The 18,990-nt window shown below is 44.6% G+C and overlaps 1 protein-coding gene across 1 annotated transcript in view; it reads left to right on the top strand.

Moving 5' to 3' along the window:
• Positions 1 to 18,990, top strand: part of LOC147706800 (calpain-1 catalytic subunit-like) — a 668,045-nt gene that overhangs the window by 591,808 nt on the left and 57,247 nt on the right. The window contains exon 17 of the mRNA XM_086925931.1: positions 3,398 to 3,476. Coding sequence (XP_086782057.1) covers positions 3,398 to 3,476 — 79 coding nt within the window. The remainder of the gene's footprint in view (positions 1 to 3,397; positions 3,477 to 18,990) is intronic.

The raw sequence follows: 18,990 nt of genomic DNA, 5'->3' as shown, positions 1-18,990 counted from the left end.
CCCTCTTCTGCCACATGCACTGTTGTGTCTCCCTTGATTCCTAGATGGGATACTGTGGACTTAAAACAGCCAAGGAGGGGGATTGGTGACTTCTGCCCATATGCAAGACTTTGATTTTTGTTTTGTCTAGTGGGGGTTGGTGGGCCATGGTGTGGTATGTGGTGATTGACATGACTTCAATCGATGCTCCTGTGACAATGGTGGTGGTGATTGGCTGGTCTTGAGTTGACACCACGGGAGGCGGCGATAGGTAGAAGGTGGAGTACCTTCCGCAAAGAGGTAGTGGACTGAGTATTCTTCTTTATCATCATCCATGTCTTCTTTGCTGTCAGGCTCATTTAATACCAAGTGGACCATTTGTTTTGAGGTCTTGGATGTTTCCCACATGCTGAGCATCGTTTGCCTTTGGTGGGTCAGTCAGTCATCTTGTATGGGGACCCTCTGAAGTATCTGCATTCCTCTTTCCTGTCTTGGGAACGTCTTGGAGGATTCGGTGCTGGGCAAGTCCAGGTCACATTACTTGTTCTGTTTTGATGGGTCAGTGTAGTGCTGCTTCAATGTATGAAGCTCTTATCTTTCTTAATTCCTTGGACCGCACTAATGTCAAATTTACTCGCAGAGATTTCCCTGAATCTTGCAGATTTGTTCCTTGTAGCTTTGTGGAGTAGCACCCTTATATTATCTGGGCGCAAATCTCTTCCTGTCCATCCTGGAACCCACACATTCTTGGAATTCCTTCAAATTGCTGTGGAAGGTGTCTATAGAATCCTCTGCTTCCTGGCAGGCTTACCTGAATACGAGGCGTTCATATTCTTTATTCGCCATTTGCTTGAAATAAGCATTGAGTGCATTCAGCAGAGTGGTGTAAGTTTTTGCTGTTGCTTCCACCAGCGTTTTATATATTCTGTGAATGTCCTTCGCTCCTATTGCTATCCACCTCTCGTTAGATATGCCAGCCTCCTAAAAGTAGAATTGTATGAGTTCTGTCCAGTCTTTCAATTTCGACTCTACAGTCGATGACCATCCATCAACCACAAAAGACACCATTGTCGGAATCGAGGCCATGGTGGGCGAGAAGTGATGGATCACCCTCCTTGGGCACCTCGCTGGAAGAACATTTTCACTGAGGGTGTAGGGACAGCCTTGGGACCCGATAACGTGGTGTGTCAACCCTTTGCAGAGAGAAGCTAGGCAAAAGACTAGCCAAGAGCTGCCCGCCAGGACCAGGTAAAGTTTGAACCTGATTTCTGCAGCTAGATATTGATTGTAGTGAATGGCTGTTAGATAAGTGCACTTTATGTGCAGTTGTCTTTGTTTTGTTTTTTTGAATGCAGGAGGCAAGATTTCAATTCTGTTCACCAAACTCTGCCAGGGTACTCTTCTGGGGTATGTGTGGGCCAAGCACAGTCACCTCACTTGACTAAGCTGAATGGGCCAAAAGAGCAAAGAAGACCTTGTGGAGCTGCATAGGACAACGGGAGCATGTGGGACAGTCAAGTTCCAACCGCGCCTCTGCCACATGGTCAGGGCTGCAGGTGTGACACAGCCGATGAGGCAGTGACAGGTAGAGAGGCTGAAGCAACACCACGCGTCCTCGCAGCACTGCGAGACACGAGTCAATGAGTTGCAAACTCATGGGGCCCGATTCACAGAACTAACTTAAGACAAAATCCTAAACGTACTACTTTTGGTATTCACAGAAGTTAGGATTTTGTCTTAAGTTTGTCTTAAGACAAACTTAAGACAGACTGAAGACATACGTCTTAAGTTAGTTCTGTGAATTGGGCCCATGCAGAGCAAACCGCAGGCCTCCAGCAAACATCGCAATTTGACCCTCCTACTGTGGAGACTGGTAGCTGGTATGTGCGGACGTCCGTGATAGCCACGAGCAAAGCAGAGGCACGTCCTGCAGATTCAAGAACCCTCAGGTGCTCCAGTGTGGTGAGGACAGGCAAACTGGTCTTTGGCGGGGTTCATGCCCATTCATGGGTTGGCCCAGTGCCTGGTTGGGTGTCAGACCTGGTACCAAAGGCCTATAAATAAATTACAAGCCACACAGAGAATATGGTCTCAGGCATTGCTACATGACTGCTGAGCATCCCCGCCTCAGTTTTATTTATTGGAGTCCCAACATCATAAGGGGCCCCACCAAAAGCTACAAATTCATGGGGGCTTTTACTTTGGCCACCCCACCAACTTGGTGAGGTGGTACATTTCAATCCCTGCAGGCATCACAACTGGCCGACATGCCTTTGCTTCTACTGGTGCGATACCATTGATGCGGCAGGACTCGTACTACTGACTGGTGTGCTTTTGTTCCACGTGCCATTTGTATCCAGTTGGCAACGTGCCTAATTTCTTGCTTTTATTATCTATGAGCTAGGGTGGTCTGTAAACTGATGCCAGTGGGGATGATTTGTAGCTGATAGCAGTGGTGCTGGAATAGTTTTCAGAGTGGAGGTGCAGCCATCAATGTTACATCACTGAAGTCATAGGGATTGGTAAGAGTCCAAACTTCAACCAAAGCCTAGAAAATGTATTTAGAAGGAGAGTGATGAGTATAGTGTATGTAACTGGTGGTGCATTTTGGAGAACATGGTTACAAATATATTACTAAAACATAGTGTGGTAGTGTCATGTATTTTATAGACAGCACATTTTCTATTCTTATGGCCATCCAATGTTCACATTCAGTTTTACTCATAAAACTATCAAGTGCAAATACAGTAATATGTGAAAATCTTGTTTAAGCAAATATTTATCATTTATGTATCACCAAGAAAAATATCTTTAATTATTTTATTCGCCTAAAATCTTTGTTTTCATCACAATTCAGAATGTAAAAAACGATGCCTTCGGTGCTTTTCTAATGAGCAATATATATTGACAAATGTTGTCGATTTATTTACATGTTGCTGTGTGTTAGAATAAAATTGACATTGCACTCCCTGTGCCCCAGTAAGACTGTCCTATAGTTCAGTCTACAAAATACTCTCACTTTGGAGTCAAAGAAAGAAAAGTAAGCACGAATCTCTCTGCTAAAAGAATAAACAGCAATATGTCAGAAGACATAGCCTGACATTTAAACCTCTGTCTTTAAAAACAAACAATAAATATTGTAAGATAAAAACAAAATCTAAACAACTCTTGATAGCATATTCATCTGGACTCCCGCATGGCTATTTTGGGGGTGCTGCAGCACTCATGCATCCCTACATCCAGCTCCTAATTGGAGATAGTTGTGGGGGCAGGAGAGAAGGGTGCTAGTGAAGGAGGAGGGTGTGGAGTCTTCAGAGGGTGGGTTAAATGTAAGGAGGAACCCAGCGAGGAAGAAGGAATATTCCTCACAGACTACACCCCAGCATGTTCTCTGACCAAACATTCCTCTTCTTTTCAGACTATCTTCCTACAGCACGACCTGGATAGATCTGGCACCATGAGCTCCTACGAGCTGCGGGTGGCCCTGGAGGCAGCTGGTGAGTGAGGTGGGGTACAAGGAGTGGGGTACATGAGATGGCACCGTGGCAGCTTGCACGTATAACACCAAATTGCTACTTTGAGGGTGTTTTTGCAATTGTTTTAAAGAAAAAAAGAAAGATGTTTCTAAACATCAACGAAAGGGTTTTAGTTTTCCCTATGCAAAATAATATTTAGGTTATTATTTCTTGAACTGCACATGATCGCGAGGGATTTTCCTCGAAACGCGTCAAGTGGAGCCACAATAAAGCTCGTATTTCTGCATAAGCTGGCCCGGACATTCCTTTCTTCAAATTTGATCCTTGGACTAAGTTTGGTATATATATATATATATATATATATATATATATATACATATATATATACTAGCAGTCCGCCCCAGCGTTGCCTGGGGCAGAAAGGGGCTGGGGGCAGCATTTTAATCCTCTGTGCACGCACCCCCGCGACATTGCCCAGTCCGCTGCGTCACTGGAGAATGCGCAGTGTCCACTCTGCCCCTATTTCCCTGTCAGGCCCTCACTGGACAAAGGCAGCTTTTAGTCATCAGTGAGGTCAAGTGCGCGGCGACCCTCCTGCACTCTTAGTTGGTAATGGCGCCTCGAACGGTGAGAGGCCCGTCAGTGGTGCTACAGCCTCAGGCGGCACCAGCGGGTCAAAGGTGAAAGCCGTGCCCTGTGAGGTACTTGGCACTAAACAAAGAGGCGAATCCTTCAGACGCCGTTCCGAAGCTGCACGTCCCGGCTTCAGTCTGTCGTGCTGGGCGAGCCCAGCGTTCGGCATATTTCCACACCCCAGCCTTGATGGAGGAATTCCTCTCACGCCCTCCCACCAGCGCGTGTAATCCCATGCACTTCAGCGCGCCGGCGGAGGCCCTTGTCACAAAGCTTCAGGTAATCCCTCCAGATGCACTGCGCAGTCGAGTGTGAGTGTGCCTCGCGCCTTGAGCCTCCCGCCCCGGCTTTGTAACCCCCCCCCCCGACTTGACTTACCTCATACGCTGCTCCTCCCCGCGCTGCCACTGCTCCTCCGCTTCTCACCGCTCCGCAGACCCTCCCGGCGCTCATGTTCTCCCCTCTTCCTGTTGCTGGTGAACACCGCTCCTCCCCTCACGCAGACGCTCCTCCCGGCGCTCATGCTACTCCCCTCACGCATACGTCCCGGCCAGTGCAACTTGCAAGGGACTACTTTTTTTTTATTTGTAAATATTTTAAACAACGTTTTTTTAAAATTTTTATGTAGCCTATGTCCTTTTGCTTGCCCTGAGGTTTTCTAAGATGTCTTGGGTGTTCAGATTGGTGGTGTAGTTTTCGAGTTAACCTGGCTCAAAGGTGCAAGTTCTCTCTTTATAATTTAAAAAACTCCTCTGCGACCGCTTTCCATCTTGGAAAGGGTCAGATTTGCACTCCCCTTCCGGAATGGGAAAAGGAATGGATCACACCCATATTTAGTTGAAGCGCACAGGAAGCCATTTCTTCTTAGGGAAAATGTGAATTTTGCACAGGAGGCTTCACCTCCTGATGCGGAGTTGTACACTATGTAGCGTGGGGACAGGAGTATTTGGCACATAGCAAATGGCATTCCCAGCAGTACACCAAAAAACCCGTGTCAGAGGCAGATTTCCAGGTGTACTTCTGAGAATGTTTGTAAATAGGAAACAAATGTAAAAGTACATAAATCTCCACCCATAATCTTATGTTGTCATTCCAGTTTGTGTATATTCAATTATTTTTTAAGCCCTACCGAAATATAGTTTTCCAAGCACTTCTGAGAAGATTATAACACAATGAACATTCAAATCTCGGCATATTCAGCTGGATTGGACAATTTGTTTATACAGTATATTAGGCTGCCATTTATTGTTTGTCACTTTTTGGAAATGAAGAATTCTGCAGCTGGAGCCTATTGGCCGAAGTTCCAAGTGTGTGTAAAAAGTTTGGCACATGCACTTGTTAAGAGAATCAGCCAGAGGCCAACTTGCAGCGTAGCCTCCGCAAAAATCTCAAGGCAGAAGGTATGGGTCCCATTATTTTCTTCAACTCGCATCCTTTCACCCCCTTTCTTGAGACAGCTATAGAACAATGTGTAATTCATCTTCAGTGGCAGCTACTCAAGTTGTCAACAAACCATCAGTTAAGGACAATAATTGGAAAGAAGCGAACGTCCGTTTTAGGAAAGCAAACACATCTGTTAAGTTTTTTAAGGAACCGAGATGAAAACACTCTCTGCTTTTTGCATAGAAGAAGGTTTGTCCAGGGTTCGCTTTGCCTTTCTGGTTTTGTTAGAGATATTATATTTTTTCTTGGTGCATTTCCACAACAAAGCATGTTGGCACGAGCAGCAAGAGTAAAACACATACATGTCAGCTAAACATATCTCCACTTAGATATTCAGAGGCAGGCAATAAACATTTATTTGGAAAATACAAATATCAAATGAAATATTTCAAACAAAACAAGAGAAAAACTTCAGCAGTGACGAGTTCTATAGTCGATTTCTTTAAACCAGGCACAAAAACGCGGCACGAGGGTCACCAAAACAACAACTTCACACGCCAGCCTTGATGGGGGAATTCCTCTCACGCCCTCCCACCAGCGCGTGTAATCCCACGCACTTCAGCACGCCGCGGGGGCTCTTGTCACAAAGCTTCAGGTAATCCCTCCAGATCCACTGCGCAGTCGAGTGTGAGTGTGCCTCGCTCCTTGAGCCTCCCGCCCCGGCTTTGTAAACGCACCCCTTCCCCCCCACTTACCTCATCCACTGCTCCTCCGCTTCTCACCGCTCCGCAGATCCTCCTGTTGCTGGTGAACTCCGCTCCTCCCCTCACACATACGTCCCGGCCGGCGCTACTTGCAAGGGACTACTTTATTTTTATTTGTAAATATTTTAAACAACGTTTTATTTTTATTTTTATGTAGCCTATGTCCTTCTGCTTGCCCTGAGGTTTTCTAAGATGTCTTGGGTGTTCAGATTGGTGGTGTAGTTTTCGAGTTTACCTGGCTCAAAGGTGCAAGTTCTCTCTTTATAATAGTAGTATATATATATATATATATATATATATATATATATATATATATATATATATATATATATATATATATATATATATATATATATATATATATATATATATATATATACATATCTGCTCCAAAAGTCCCCCACACCAAGGAAGGAAGCGGACGCACTTGGGTGGTCAGTTGTAAAGGATTAATTTATTGCACAAACAGGACGCGTTTCGGCGAACATGCCTTTTTTCCCTGTATCAACCTGGTTACAAAGTTTGCCGCCATTTAAAGCATAAAAAAAACAGTCAAGTTTTTGTCTGTGAATTCATAAACACAAAAGCCAGACAAAAACATCAATGTTTCTTTGGCGGCCATTTTAGAGTGGTTTTCTATATAATCAGAAAAGCAACCATATCACTACATATCTGATTTGCAATTAATTAATATTGTATAATCAAATTGTTTCTGATCAAAAGTTAAATAAATGGTTAACTAAAAGGCCACAATTCATCTTTCAAAGTCCTTCGCATGTAAATTATGCAACAACAAAAAAATATAAATCAAGCCCTGTATGGGCAATACCGCTATATCCATAGTTTATCAACAAAATTGAGCCCTATATGGGCAATACCACTTTACCGATGGTGTGTCTAATTCATGCAGATAAGCGAAATAATTCATTACAGTATAAGCATTCAAAAATAACATCCTTGCATACACTCAAGGCATCTGAATTTTACGTTACTACTGGCAGAGAAGGTATATATACATACAGCCCAATGGATCGGAAGGAACATGATGTTATTATCCGAGATGTATTGAAAGTTCCTCTTCAGAGTTAAGACCAAAGGGAATAATGGTATGCAGGTCAATAATGTACCTCGATTCAAGTCTGCACAGTCTTTGCAGTCTATCTCCACCCCGTTCACTCACTGGGACGTGGTCAATACAAAAGAATTTCAACAATGTTCGGTCACTATTATGAACTTCAGAAAAGTGTCTCGCCACCGGATAGGTGAGGTCCTTGTTTTCAATGGCCCGAGCATGCTCTAGAATTCTCTTTTTGGCGGGATGTTTAGTGCTGCCAACATAAGTTTTCATACAAGGACATACTAAACAGTAAACGCAGAAAGGTGTGGAACAAGTCAAGAAATAGTTTATCTTCTTGATGTCCTTTCTGCCTGGCAACTGAAATGTTTGAATCTTAGTGCTATTCTTGCATGCCTTGCATTTAGAGCATGGAAGGAATCCTGTCATGGCATGTAGTCTAGGGACAAAGGGAACTGGTTGTTAATGACTCTTGACTAGATGTTCTTTCAATGATCTACTGCGTCTAAAGGTTATCTGTGGTTGTTCCGGTAACTGTTTACCAATCTGCCTTAAGTATATGCCAGTTCCGATAGAGTATCTTTCTTAGTCCCTCAGCTTCCCCAGAAAAAGTGGTGATAAAGTGGTGATAAATCTACTTGATTTTACATCACTTTCAATGGTTTGTCTACGTTCTCTCAAAAGGCTATTGAGTGGAATTTTCTTTACTTTTTCCAAAGTCTGGCTTAGTAAACCGCTCTTGTGTCCCCTGACCTTCAAATGATCAATAGCATCTATTGCTGCTTGTTCAAAATCTGTATCATTTGAACAATTTCTCTTGAGCCGAAGTAGCTCCCCCTAGGGAATGCTTTTCTTCAGAGATGTCTGATGGCTACTGCTTGCCTCAAGGGTCAAATTAACAGCTGTGGATTTTCTAAACAGCTTCGTACAAAGTCTATCATCTTGAATGAAAACTTGGAGGTCTAGAAAGGATACCGTGGTTTGACTCATCTGTCCACTGAAGTGAAGGTTAAGAGAGTTCTTATTGAGTTGATCAATGTATGCCTCCGCCTGTGATTAGGGCCCTTCCATAGGATAAATAAATCATCAATTTACCTATGCCATGATACAGTGCAGTTCACATATTCATTAAAGGGTTCCGCCCAGGCCACCTGCTTCTCCCACCAGCCCACGAATAAATTTGCGTAGCTGGGGTCGAAGCAGGTTCCCATCGCGGTCCCCCTTATTTGCTGGTAATGTTGCTTATCGAAGAGGAAGATATTATTGTGAAGAACAAATTCTACAAATTCTAACAACATTTCATTGTGCTCAGAATATTCAAGAGATCTCCCTTTAAGAAAATACCGGACTGCCTGTATACCCTTTTGGTGATCAATGACAGTATATAGACTAGTTATGTCTAGTGTAAACATCCACATGTCAGGTTCCCATGGTATATCCATAATGTTCTTAATGAAATGAGTGGAATCTTGGGTGTATGAAGGCAAAGTCTTGATAAAGTCTGCAAGGAAAAAGTCAATGTATTGAGACATAGAGTCAGTTAGGCAGTCAGTTGAGGAGACGATCGGTATACCAGGTGGTCGTTTGGTGTCCTTATGTATTTTTGGTAAATGATAAAATGTAGATGTTACAGGGTAAGGGCAAGCAAGAAATTTATGTTCCTTGTCATTTATCATACCGCTTTCTGCCCATTTCATGAGCAACTTGTGATAATGATCAATGCTTCTGATGTAATCATCTCTACTGATTCTTTGATAGCAGTTTTCATCCGACAGTTGACGCATCGCCTCCTGAGTATAATATTGACTTGTCATCAAAACTACGTTGCCACCCTTATCAGAGGGTTTGAATATTATTTGTCAGTAGTTCTTTTAAGGCTTTTTGTTCTCCTCTGGTTAGATTGTATCGTGGATTAGGCACTGTAGATGTTCTCATTCTCAAGAGATCTTGATTTACCGCCTCTTCAAATACATCAATAGCATCATAAGCTGAGACTGGTATAAAGGTTGATTTTGGTTTGAAATTCGTAGGTGCCGATCTTTGTTTAATGCCAAATCTCATGACTTCCGTCACATTAGATTGAGGGTCTTGAGAGTCCGTTGGTACTTGACTGGAAATAAGTTGCATTGCTCTTAGCTCTGTGCCGGTCAAGGAAGAGGATTCAGTATGAGCATCAGATGTTACTGCCAGGGGTGATCAATTTTCACCTCTTAATATAAAGAATTTTTGCAGTTTCAATTTGCGTGAGAAAAGATATAGATCAATGCAAGTTTGAGTGTATTCCAATTTCTTAGATGGGCAAAAAGTAATTCCTTTTTTCAACACACTTTCTTGATCTTTAGATAGCTTGTGTTGTGTCAAATTAATGATGGAAAGATCTGTAGATCGTTTCACTTTTTCAGGCTTCTCTGACTGCGTGTTTGAGTGGCCATTCCTAATTGTCGTCCTGTATCTGCCGCCCCTTCTTGTCTTCCTGTTATTCAGCTTTGTCGGCTTTGTTGGGCCTGTGGTCTGCCTCTTCCCCCTCTTTGTCGAGAGTTGTGCATTAATTCGAACTCCTCTAAAAAAAGCCCTCTGCCACTCAAGGTGTGGTTGTACCAGTAGTTTCCTCTCCTGTTTGCTCTGTATCTGTGCGCGCAGCTGACTCTGATGTTTCTTTGGACTGTGTGCTCTTTAGTCCTCTTCCTCTCAGGGCTCTTCGTGGGGCATCAAATTTGCGAGCAAAGGTAAGGATTTTTCCTTGTTCGTAATCATTTGCGTCGCGATTGAATTTCGTGTGTTTTCTTAATTTAATTTGATATGCGATCAAACAAGTTTTCATTTTTTCACGTAGGTCAACTTTGTCAGCTATTTCAGTATTTGCATCAATTAAAGCCTCTGTCTCCACTATTTCCTGCAGACATTTCTCCCTATCACTCTAGGCAAATTTTATGAGAATCTTCAACATCCCGGCGCTGGACTCTGCGGTGTACTCCAACCACTCTTCGAGAAGCGCAGGGTCCGGATTCTCGTTGGAAGGAATAGTGTAGATACGTAATCCGCGTGGTACTCTTTTGACCTCAAGATAGCGTTGCAGTGAGGTTGCTTCCCACCATTTTCGGATCTCACGTTCCATAAGTCTTTCCAATTTATTCAACAATGCCTCTAGTGAATTGGGAGTTTCATTTACTGTGACTTTGTCAGGGCGTTCCATTGGGCTGCATTTAAACACATCATCTGCTTCTGCATTCCTTGCGGTATCAGAAAACATTTTTATCGATGGCTTAGGCAGGGGCTTGTAAACAGGTTGAATGTGCGTTTTTACAAGCGAGAAATTGATGTTGCTTATTTGCCACTCACTCTGACTGCTAATTATTCGAACAGTTCAAGCGCAGCGTGCTCATATATCACAATGTTACTGAAATGGCAATCGGGCAGGCGCGATGAAATATATATATATAGTATTGTTTTGCATCATGTAGACTTGAAATAGTAGGAAATGGTTCAAGTTGCTCTGAACACAAGCCCCCCAAATATGTCCTGCCTGGGCCTTCCCAGTGTTCTAATAGTGTTATAGCCATTCTGCAGCTTTGGCCCATGACTCTGGCTCAGGGCCTCTAATGGCCGTTATAGCCCTCGTGAGCAGACTGAATTAAACAGAAGTATTATGCAGGAGGCAACAGAGCGGGCGTATGCTGGCACATCGCCTCAAGGCACAAGCAGTTGACTGGAGAATCCCCAAAATATCGGGTGTGGATGGCTCCCCATGGTGCAGTGTCAAAATTTCCTTCAAAAAAGACATCAGGAGATGTATTTTGTCTGTGATGGCATCTATTCAGCAGTATCCATCAGAAGAACAAGTTACTTAACTTGGGAAACGCTTGTTGTGTGAGATGCTCTCTATAACCACTGATTACTCACAACTATCCCTCCTCCCAGTATGTGAAGTGGACTTGTATACATAATAATAAGGTCCCAAGTCAGAATTCAGCACACTTTCCCCCACAGTTTGTTTTAATTGCTCCCCATATTACAGCACGGAAGGATAACATTTAAGAAACTGATGTTAGTGCTCTTGGTGGTGCTTATTTGCGGCTCTACTCCATCATTTCTGGCATGGTAGAGATTTACTAAGAAGCCACATGGTGACACGTGGCAGTGGGCAATAGTCTTGGGATCCAGTCTACCTTCTGGGGGATTCAAAGATGAGGAGTTTGCAGTTACAGTATCCATCAGAAAGAGTTCATTGGATGTAAATCACTTGTCCATTACACCTACTCCAGGAGGTACAAGTGCAGTGCTCAAATTTTCCATAACGTATAAGAGTAGGCCACTCTATCTAGTTTTTACTTAGCATTCTAGAACTTGTAGTTCTAAATTTCCTATTATAAAATTATAATCTACTGTCACAAAATACAAAGAAAAAAGAAAAACCCGAATAGATGCATTTCTTATGCCTGAGCCTGGGATACTTGAGAGCTCCGATGTGCCAAGCAGCTGGAACTTGTAGCAAGTGTGAGGAGCACTTAAGTCACATCCCCCTGCTCCTACTGCAACACAATGTCCACAGTGTCCGGACCACCGGGGGGCCAAAGTCTCAAGAGGAGATGGTCCGAGGCTTCCCCTGGCTCTGCCCTGGATTGGTGGTGCACCTGAAATTGCTGCTGGAATTATGAGCTATTATATACCTATATGATTATTATTAATAGCTAAATTATTAATGTGACTGTATCACTGAAAATACATTGTCTTTTTCTTTATTTCTGGCTTTTTTCTTTCTCTACTAAGTCTTTTCCATAACGTATAAGATTAGGCCACTCTATCTAGTTTTTACTTAGCATTCTAGAACTTGTAGTCCTAAATTTCCTATTATAAAATTATAATCTACTGTCACAAAATACAAAGAAAAAAGAAAAACCAGAATAGATGAATTTCTTATGCCTGAGCCTGGGATACTTGAGAGCTCTGATGTGCCAAGCAGCTGGAACTTGTAGCAAGTGTGAGGAGCACTTAAGTCACATCCCCCTGCTCCTACTGCAATACAATGTCCACAGTGTCCGGACCACCGGGGGCCAAAGTCTCAAGAGGAGGTGGTCCGAGGCTTCCCCTGGCTCTGCCCTGGATTGGTGGTGCACCGGAAATGGCTGCTGGAATTATGAGCTATTACATACCTACATGATTATTATTAATAGCTAAATTATTAATGTGACTGTATCACTCAAAATACATTGTCTTTTTCTTTATTTCTGGCTTTTTTCTTTCTCTATTAAGTCTTTTAAAAGGGATTGGTATTGGTGTTTTTGCCATTGGACTAACAGGGCAATCCATCTTATTACAAAGCCCTGCCAAGTTCCACGACAATATAGTTAGGGATCCTGGATTGGGACTATTAACTTGTCCCACCTTAACCCCATTTGAACCTCTTGTGTTAACTCTCGCTATTTCCTGCGATTCTTGCATCGTGGGTGCGATGTATACGCCTAAGTTTTGGCCAGACTGGTCAGTGTTATTTGAAAGTGGCCGCTCGAGGCGGGTCAAGTGCTTACTCCCCCCCTGCTGAATGTCTTGAGTTTCAAAGAGGGGCGTGGCTTCGTGGACAGGTGCGGGACTTCCGGTTGGCTGTGTGAACATATGGTTACTGCCCACTAATTCTGATCGACCCTCCCCCGCTTCATTACAGCAGAGTCAATCAACCATGTCCAGACAGCTATAACGATTCTGATTAAAAAATGGACCTGGCGGTTCGGAATATCCTCTCCTATCCTTGTACCCTCTTCTCCCTTGACCCACTCCCACTCTCGTCCAACCTTCCTCCATTGCCCAATTGGTGCTCTGAAAACCTGGTGGATAAAAGAAGGACAGAGGCTGGGGCCGAATTGTCGTGTCAAAATCTTGATGGGGCCATGAACATCTGTGGTGAACTATTCTTGGGTCTCTAAAGTTGACCACTAGACAGTCCCCACTTATCTTTTTAGCAGTGTTGCCTTATTTATTTATTTATTTATTTAAAACATTTATAGAGCGCGGCTGTCACCTGGCAGGTATCCTGGCGCTGGTAACTACTCCTGGGTTTTTAGGCGGGGGGGGGTGAACTATGGGCGAGCGAGCTTAGAGGGGTGGGGGAAGAGCCATGTTTTGATTCGCTTCCTGAAGGGTAGGAGGTGAGGGATTTGGCGAATATCGGCAGGCAGACTGTTCCAGAGCTTGGCCGCAGCTACTCTGAAGGATCTTCCCCCAGTCCTGGCCTTCTTGCATCTGGGTACTTTCACAAGGCAGGCGGTTGCGGACCTAAGTGTTCTGGTGGGGATGTACCACGAGAACAGACATTGAAGAGGTCTAGGTCCTGCACCGTGTAGTGCCTTGAAGACCAAGCAAAGGGCTTTGAAGGCAATGCGTTGCTTCAAAGGAAGCCAGTGCAGCTCGGCCAAGGCAGCGGTGGCCGAGGATCTCCTGGTCCAACCAAGAGCCAGTTTGGCTGCTGCCGACTGAACTCGTTGGAGTCTGTCCAGCAGTGTCGCAGGGGATTCAAACAGGAGGGCATTACAATAGTCAAGGCGACTAAGAATAGTGCACCTGACTATCAATGCTCGGGCTGAAGGTGGTAGTAGAGGCAGGATTTTGCGCAGTGAGCGCATAAGGGCTGAGCAGGTGGCGACTGTTCTTGAAACCTGCGTTTCCATGCTCAGTTGGTGATTTAGCATGATGCCCAAATTGCGAACACTGGTAACAGGTAGCGGGTTGTTAGAGTTTTCCGGGGGCCAGAACTCAGCAGGCAGAGGGCGGGGTATGCGGCTCGCGGGACAGAACAGAACCTCGGTTTTCGAGGAGTTAAACTGGAGGGAGTTCTGGTGTAACCAGCCTGCGGTGTCTCTTAGGCAGTTATGGAAGGCTTCTAAAGAGATGGAATCTTCGCCCTCCCAAGAAAAAAGGAGCTGGGTATCGTCCGCATAGTTTACTGTAGTCATATTGTGCGATTTAATTAAAGTGACCAGTGCTTTCAAGTAAACATTGAAAAGAATCGGACTGATGGAGGAGCCCTGGGGAACACCGTGAGGGACATGGGAGAAGACCCATTGTAGCCTACGTAGCATCAAAATCGCACTCGAGATTGGGGGGGAAGGGGCCTATTTTTGCTCAACCAGCTGACAACCTTATTTTTGAGCAAGGCAAAGGATTTCCTTGCAGATGCTTCCAACACCAGCTCACCCGTTAGCACGACTACCAAGGGGTTCACCTCAGGGGATAAATCTAATATCAGTTTACTTGGGGTAAAACTATCTTCTGACGTTTTCTTTTTGCTGAGTTGATCACAGTTATTAACTGTGGTCGAATGCGCCTCCAGAGATTGGGGCGGAGCATTCGTAATAAGAATGTTCTGTGCTAACGAGTCCCCCTCTGTTATAGGGTTGGAGGTGTGTATTGGGAGTTCCTCCTGGTCCTTTCACTTCACTCCCTCTTCTAGCATATCCTTCACCTTATTCAGGCCGTCACCAGCTGCCAAAGTGGCCCTTTCTATATTTAGCAGATTCGCTTCTAACTGAGCAAGTCTAGCTTCGAGGGGTTTAATCAGATTCTTAAAAAGTACACCCAGATTGGCAGTGCTCATCTTCCGGTGATATTTGACTACTAGTGTCTACATCAACCGAATTTGTTATAAGCGGACCCGCCACTGAGGGGGCGGGAGCGGCAGAAACCTCTATGGTGGTCATTCCTTCTGTGAGCAAGCAGCTCGTTTGCTTAGCGAGCTTTGCCTTTCTCTCCCCTGATTTGTCAGTCACACGTTTCCTTTTGGGTATAGCACCCTCCCAGTTCCCCCGTAACTGCCTACCAGCCTGCTTTACTAGACTATCATTTACAGACATCACTTGCACATTAGGTGAAATATTATTTTCAAGTGTAGATTGTAAAATTACGTCATTGCATAAAGATGCAGCACCCCCTGGGAGTTGCAGCACATTGGGGGTTCCAATGTCTGTCCTATGTGCACAGTCCTCTCGCCTTTCCGGCGTTCTAACATTCATTATGTGCCCCAGTGAGGATCTTTTAACATTTAGACGTTCCTGAGAGATCCGCCGCTCAAGTATGGTAATTTCATGCGCTAAGTGTGAGCTAGCTCTAGTGATGAAGTTATCCATAGTACCTGCAGCCAGTTCGCCTGATGAAGCAGCTTTACTCCTCAGTCCCCGACCTGCCATCGTTGTCTATTCCAATTGGCATATATGAGGTAATGAGGTTAACACCGTCTCTGTCTTCAGCGTACTGCGGGGAGACAAATCAAAGAGGGTTGGCCCAGTCCGGTCTCGCCCGGCCTCGAACGGCCTATAACGGGCTCGCCCACGCGCATCCCGCGATTCGCGGATGTGGGCGTGGCTAAGTAGACGATAGAGGGGGGCGGGAAGAGGGCCAAGTGCGTTTGATCACCTACACGCACAGCCTCCTGGACCTCGCAGTCCTGCTCCCTCTCTGGGCTCTTCCACAAAAAGCCTCGGTCGGCAATCCGTTGTCAGGAATTAACAATCCAAAGTTCCAAAAGACAGGTGAAAGGGAAAGGTCTCTGTGTCCACAAAAAAATGCAGCGAGCGGCACAGTTTTTTGTATTTTGACAGAGTATATGCATATTACATTTTCTCTCCTGATCATAACTAGCTCTCCACCTTCTTTCGGACTTTCTACATGCTTTTTTTGTTCCCTAAGTTTTTCGGAGTACCAAGGTTCGGACATTTTTTTTCTTTTGGCCAAGAAGCTCTTTTTGGGGGCTGCTGCATCTACCTCTGTTTTAACCCAGGTGGTTACTCTGTTAACCACAGTATTAGAGTCTGAGTCTAAATTTGGTTTTGATGTTCGTAGCAGGGCCTGTAGATTTGGGACGTTGATTTTGGCCCAATCTTGATAAGCGACCACAGTATGGGTGCTAGTTGATGGTTTAAGTTGCCCGTTATCCTGTATAGTAAATATTATGGCTTTGTGGTCCGACCAAAGGATAGGGATGATTTCCGAAATGTTTACACTGGGATTGGAAGTAAAAATTCCATCCGTGGGGCGTGGCTTGGCGTACGGCAAAATGGCTGCATTGTAGTGCTGCTCTGCCGGCCGCCTTGATCATCCTGCCCCCCGAAAACCCATTAACTCTATCTACTGTACACATATTGAAGCCTCTGTGGCGGGCTGCCGGGATCTGTCGCCGTTGGTGCAGGAGGAGTTTACTGGAACCGACAACAGGAATTGAGGCCGGTTCCCGGGCTGCTGCTGGCGGTGAGATGGGCTTGGCGAGGACAGCCTGTGGCAGCGCTGAAAGAATGATCAGAGAGCGCCCTGCGGTGAGGCACTGAAAGTGAGCTGTGCTGCCTAACGATCGGTGCTGAGGTTCCCTGGATTCCGAGTCGCGGGGGGCGCAAATCCTGAGGTGAGTTCCAGCGGCTGACACGGAGGTCGCGGGGCACTGCACCTATGCGAGCCGCCGGTCTGCACTGGCAGGATAGGCCACGGCGGGCCCGCGTCTGATTTCCACTGCACTGCCCAACCGGCAGAACTCCTCACGCGGCAAGAGGCAATTTGGATATACAGTGCCATCTGCCTGCAATTATTGACGGGTGTTCCCACAGACAAGGGACACCAAAAGAAGGCAACGGGCAGCGCACTGGGCTCGTTTTTCCTCATAGGGCGCTCCATCATTGTTGGGGTCCTGCTTGTGGCTGCCATTGTATAGGCAGAAACACTGAATAGCACACGCACCAGGCCTGCAATAGAGACTGGATACCTCTTACAATTCAATTCATAAAGCTTTATTCGGTGCATATAAAAATGACCATAAAAGCACATGAGCGACACATAGGATAACAAATAATGCAGAATTTAACAAAAAATACTTGAATAGAATTTAAAACAACATACTTTTCCTGGCATTAATTGATTGATTTAAAAATGTAGCAGTAAAAAAGCATATATCTGCAGATTGCATGTTAAAATGAATTTCATTGCATCCTTAATAGTTCGGGAACCATACTTGATAAACAAAGGTTTTAAAAAGGCAATACGAAAACTCTTGTAAAGTTTACATATCAATAAAAAGTGCAAGGTGCTCTGATTAGATAGACCATCACATGGACAGGGTCCGGTCGGATAGTTTTTAAGTTGGGGAGATGCCACCAGATGGTGTACCAACCCGAACCTAGGTCTAATAAGTGCAAATCTATGGGATGGCCTGGTCACCATGGATAGATATAGGTGATAACCTTCTTTAACAATTTGGCTATTATAAAACAGTGCGGAAGACAATACCCCAGTCTTTAATGACCGCCTCCTCATTCTGTGCACTAAGAATGTTGACTTCAGCTCACTTTTGGGTATTGCGGCAGCAGCACATGGATATGCCGTTATTTTTATGTCAAAAATTTCCAGAAAACAGTTGACAATATATTTTACCCAAGGGATTTTTAAATAATTATCTAAGGCGAGACAGTCCTCTATAACAGATCCATTAAATGCTGTCTCCTCCTTTAACCAGATGGATCACCAAACAATAAGAGGCCTTAGGGATAACAAATCTATCAGATAGTTGATCTCCAGTTCTCTATGGATCAGCTCAGTTGGGGCGGAAGTAGGTAAACATAGAAGCTTTTTGAGGAAAGAATTTTCCTCCGTCTGCAAACTAGATCACAACAATGTCCCCAAACTCCGGCCCCATATAGTGCAATTGACACACATCTGGCTTGATAGATCTGAAGCATATCCCTGATACGTCTGTCTCCGATCTTAGCCGCGAATCTAAAAACCCAGTGAGCACTTTTAGCCATCTTATTGCGAACATTAATAAATTGATTTTTTCTTTGAATATGTTTATTGCATTTTTGTCATTTTACAGCATTACACATATGAGAAAAAAAACGATTAACTATGCCGTAATACAGAATATTTGTCACAGATCGCTTCAGTTGTTCATACACATGAAGGAGCTTGGTCGTAAGGATCGAAATAAAAGTAAAGTAGTTAGAACAGCATGGCAGTATCATTGGTTACAGTTATGCCAAAGGGAGAATATTGATCAACAGTGGCAGTTCACAATATAAAAGGAAAAAAAAAGAATAAATCAAGAGCTGTTTCCCGGTAAAACATGAGATATTTGTTCAGTTCGGAGCACAGGTTATGCTATGGCAGCGGATCAAGGCAAATTGCGCACATCAGCAATGCAATATATATCCAAAGCTTTATTTCAAAACTAACAAATGTAAAGAACAACCTGAAGATTTCGGAAACGAGAGACTGGGCGGTGGCTAACAGCGAATGTGTGTGTACGTGTGACGTTCATGGGGCATGCAGGGAGCAGGTATGTATGGTGCTATGTCAATAGTGAGGATCAAACTGGGCGACCAGTCATGTACCCAGCAGGAGGGGGGGGGGGTAAAACTCAGCCGGAATTATGCGAAGAGTGGCACAAGCGTCTAAACAATGCCACTCTGTAGGCACACCTGGTGGTAAGCCGTCAAGGTGCTATCCCAGTCCAGCGCTATGGGATACATGCGGAGCCTCGCCGTCTCCTCTCTATCCAGCGCTACACTTTCCGTCCTTGCCCAGTTGTCAAACGAGTTGCGCCAGTGAATCACCTGAGGGGGGCACTATTCTTCCAGCGCTTGGTAATGAGACATTTCGCAGTTATCAGCCCCAGGTCCCAGAACCTCGCCTGGACTTTCGTCTGTTTCGTTCT

Source organism: Lissotriton vulgaris, chromosome 6 (assembly GCF_964263255.1).
Source record: "Lissotriton vulgaris chromosome 6, aLisVul1.2, whole genome shotgun sequence".
Taxonomy (NCBI): domain Eukaryota; kingdom Metazoa; phylum Chordata; class Amphibia; order Caudata; family Salamandridae; genus Lissotriton; species Lissotriton vulgaris.
Note: the sequence above shows the minus strand (reverse complement) of the source record. Positions and strands in the feature narration are given on the sequence as shown.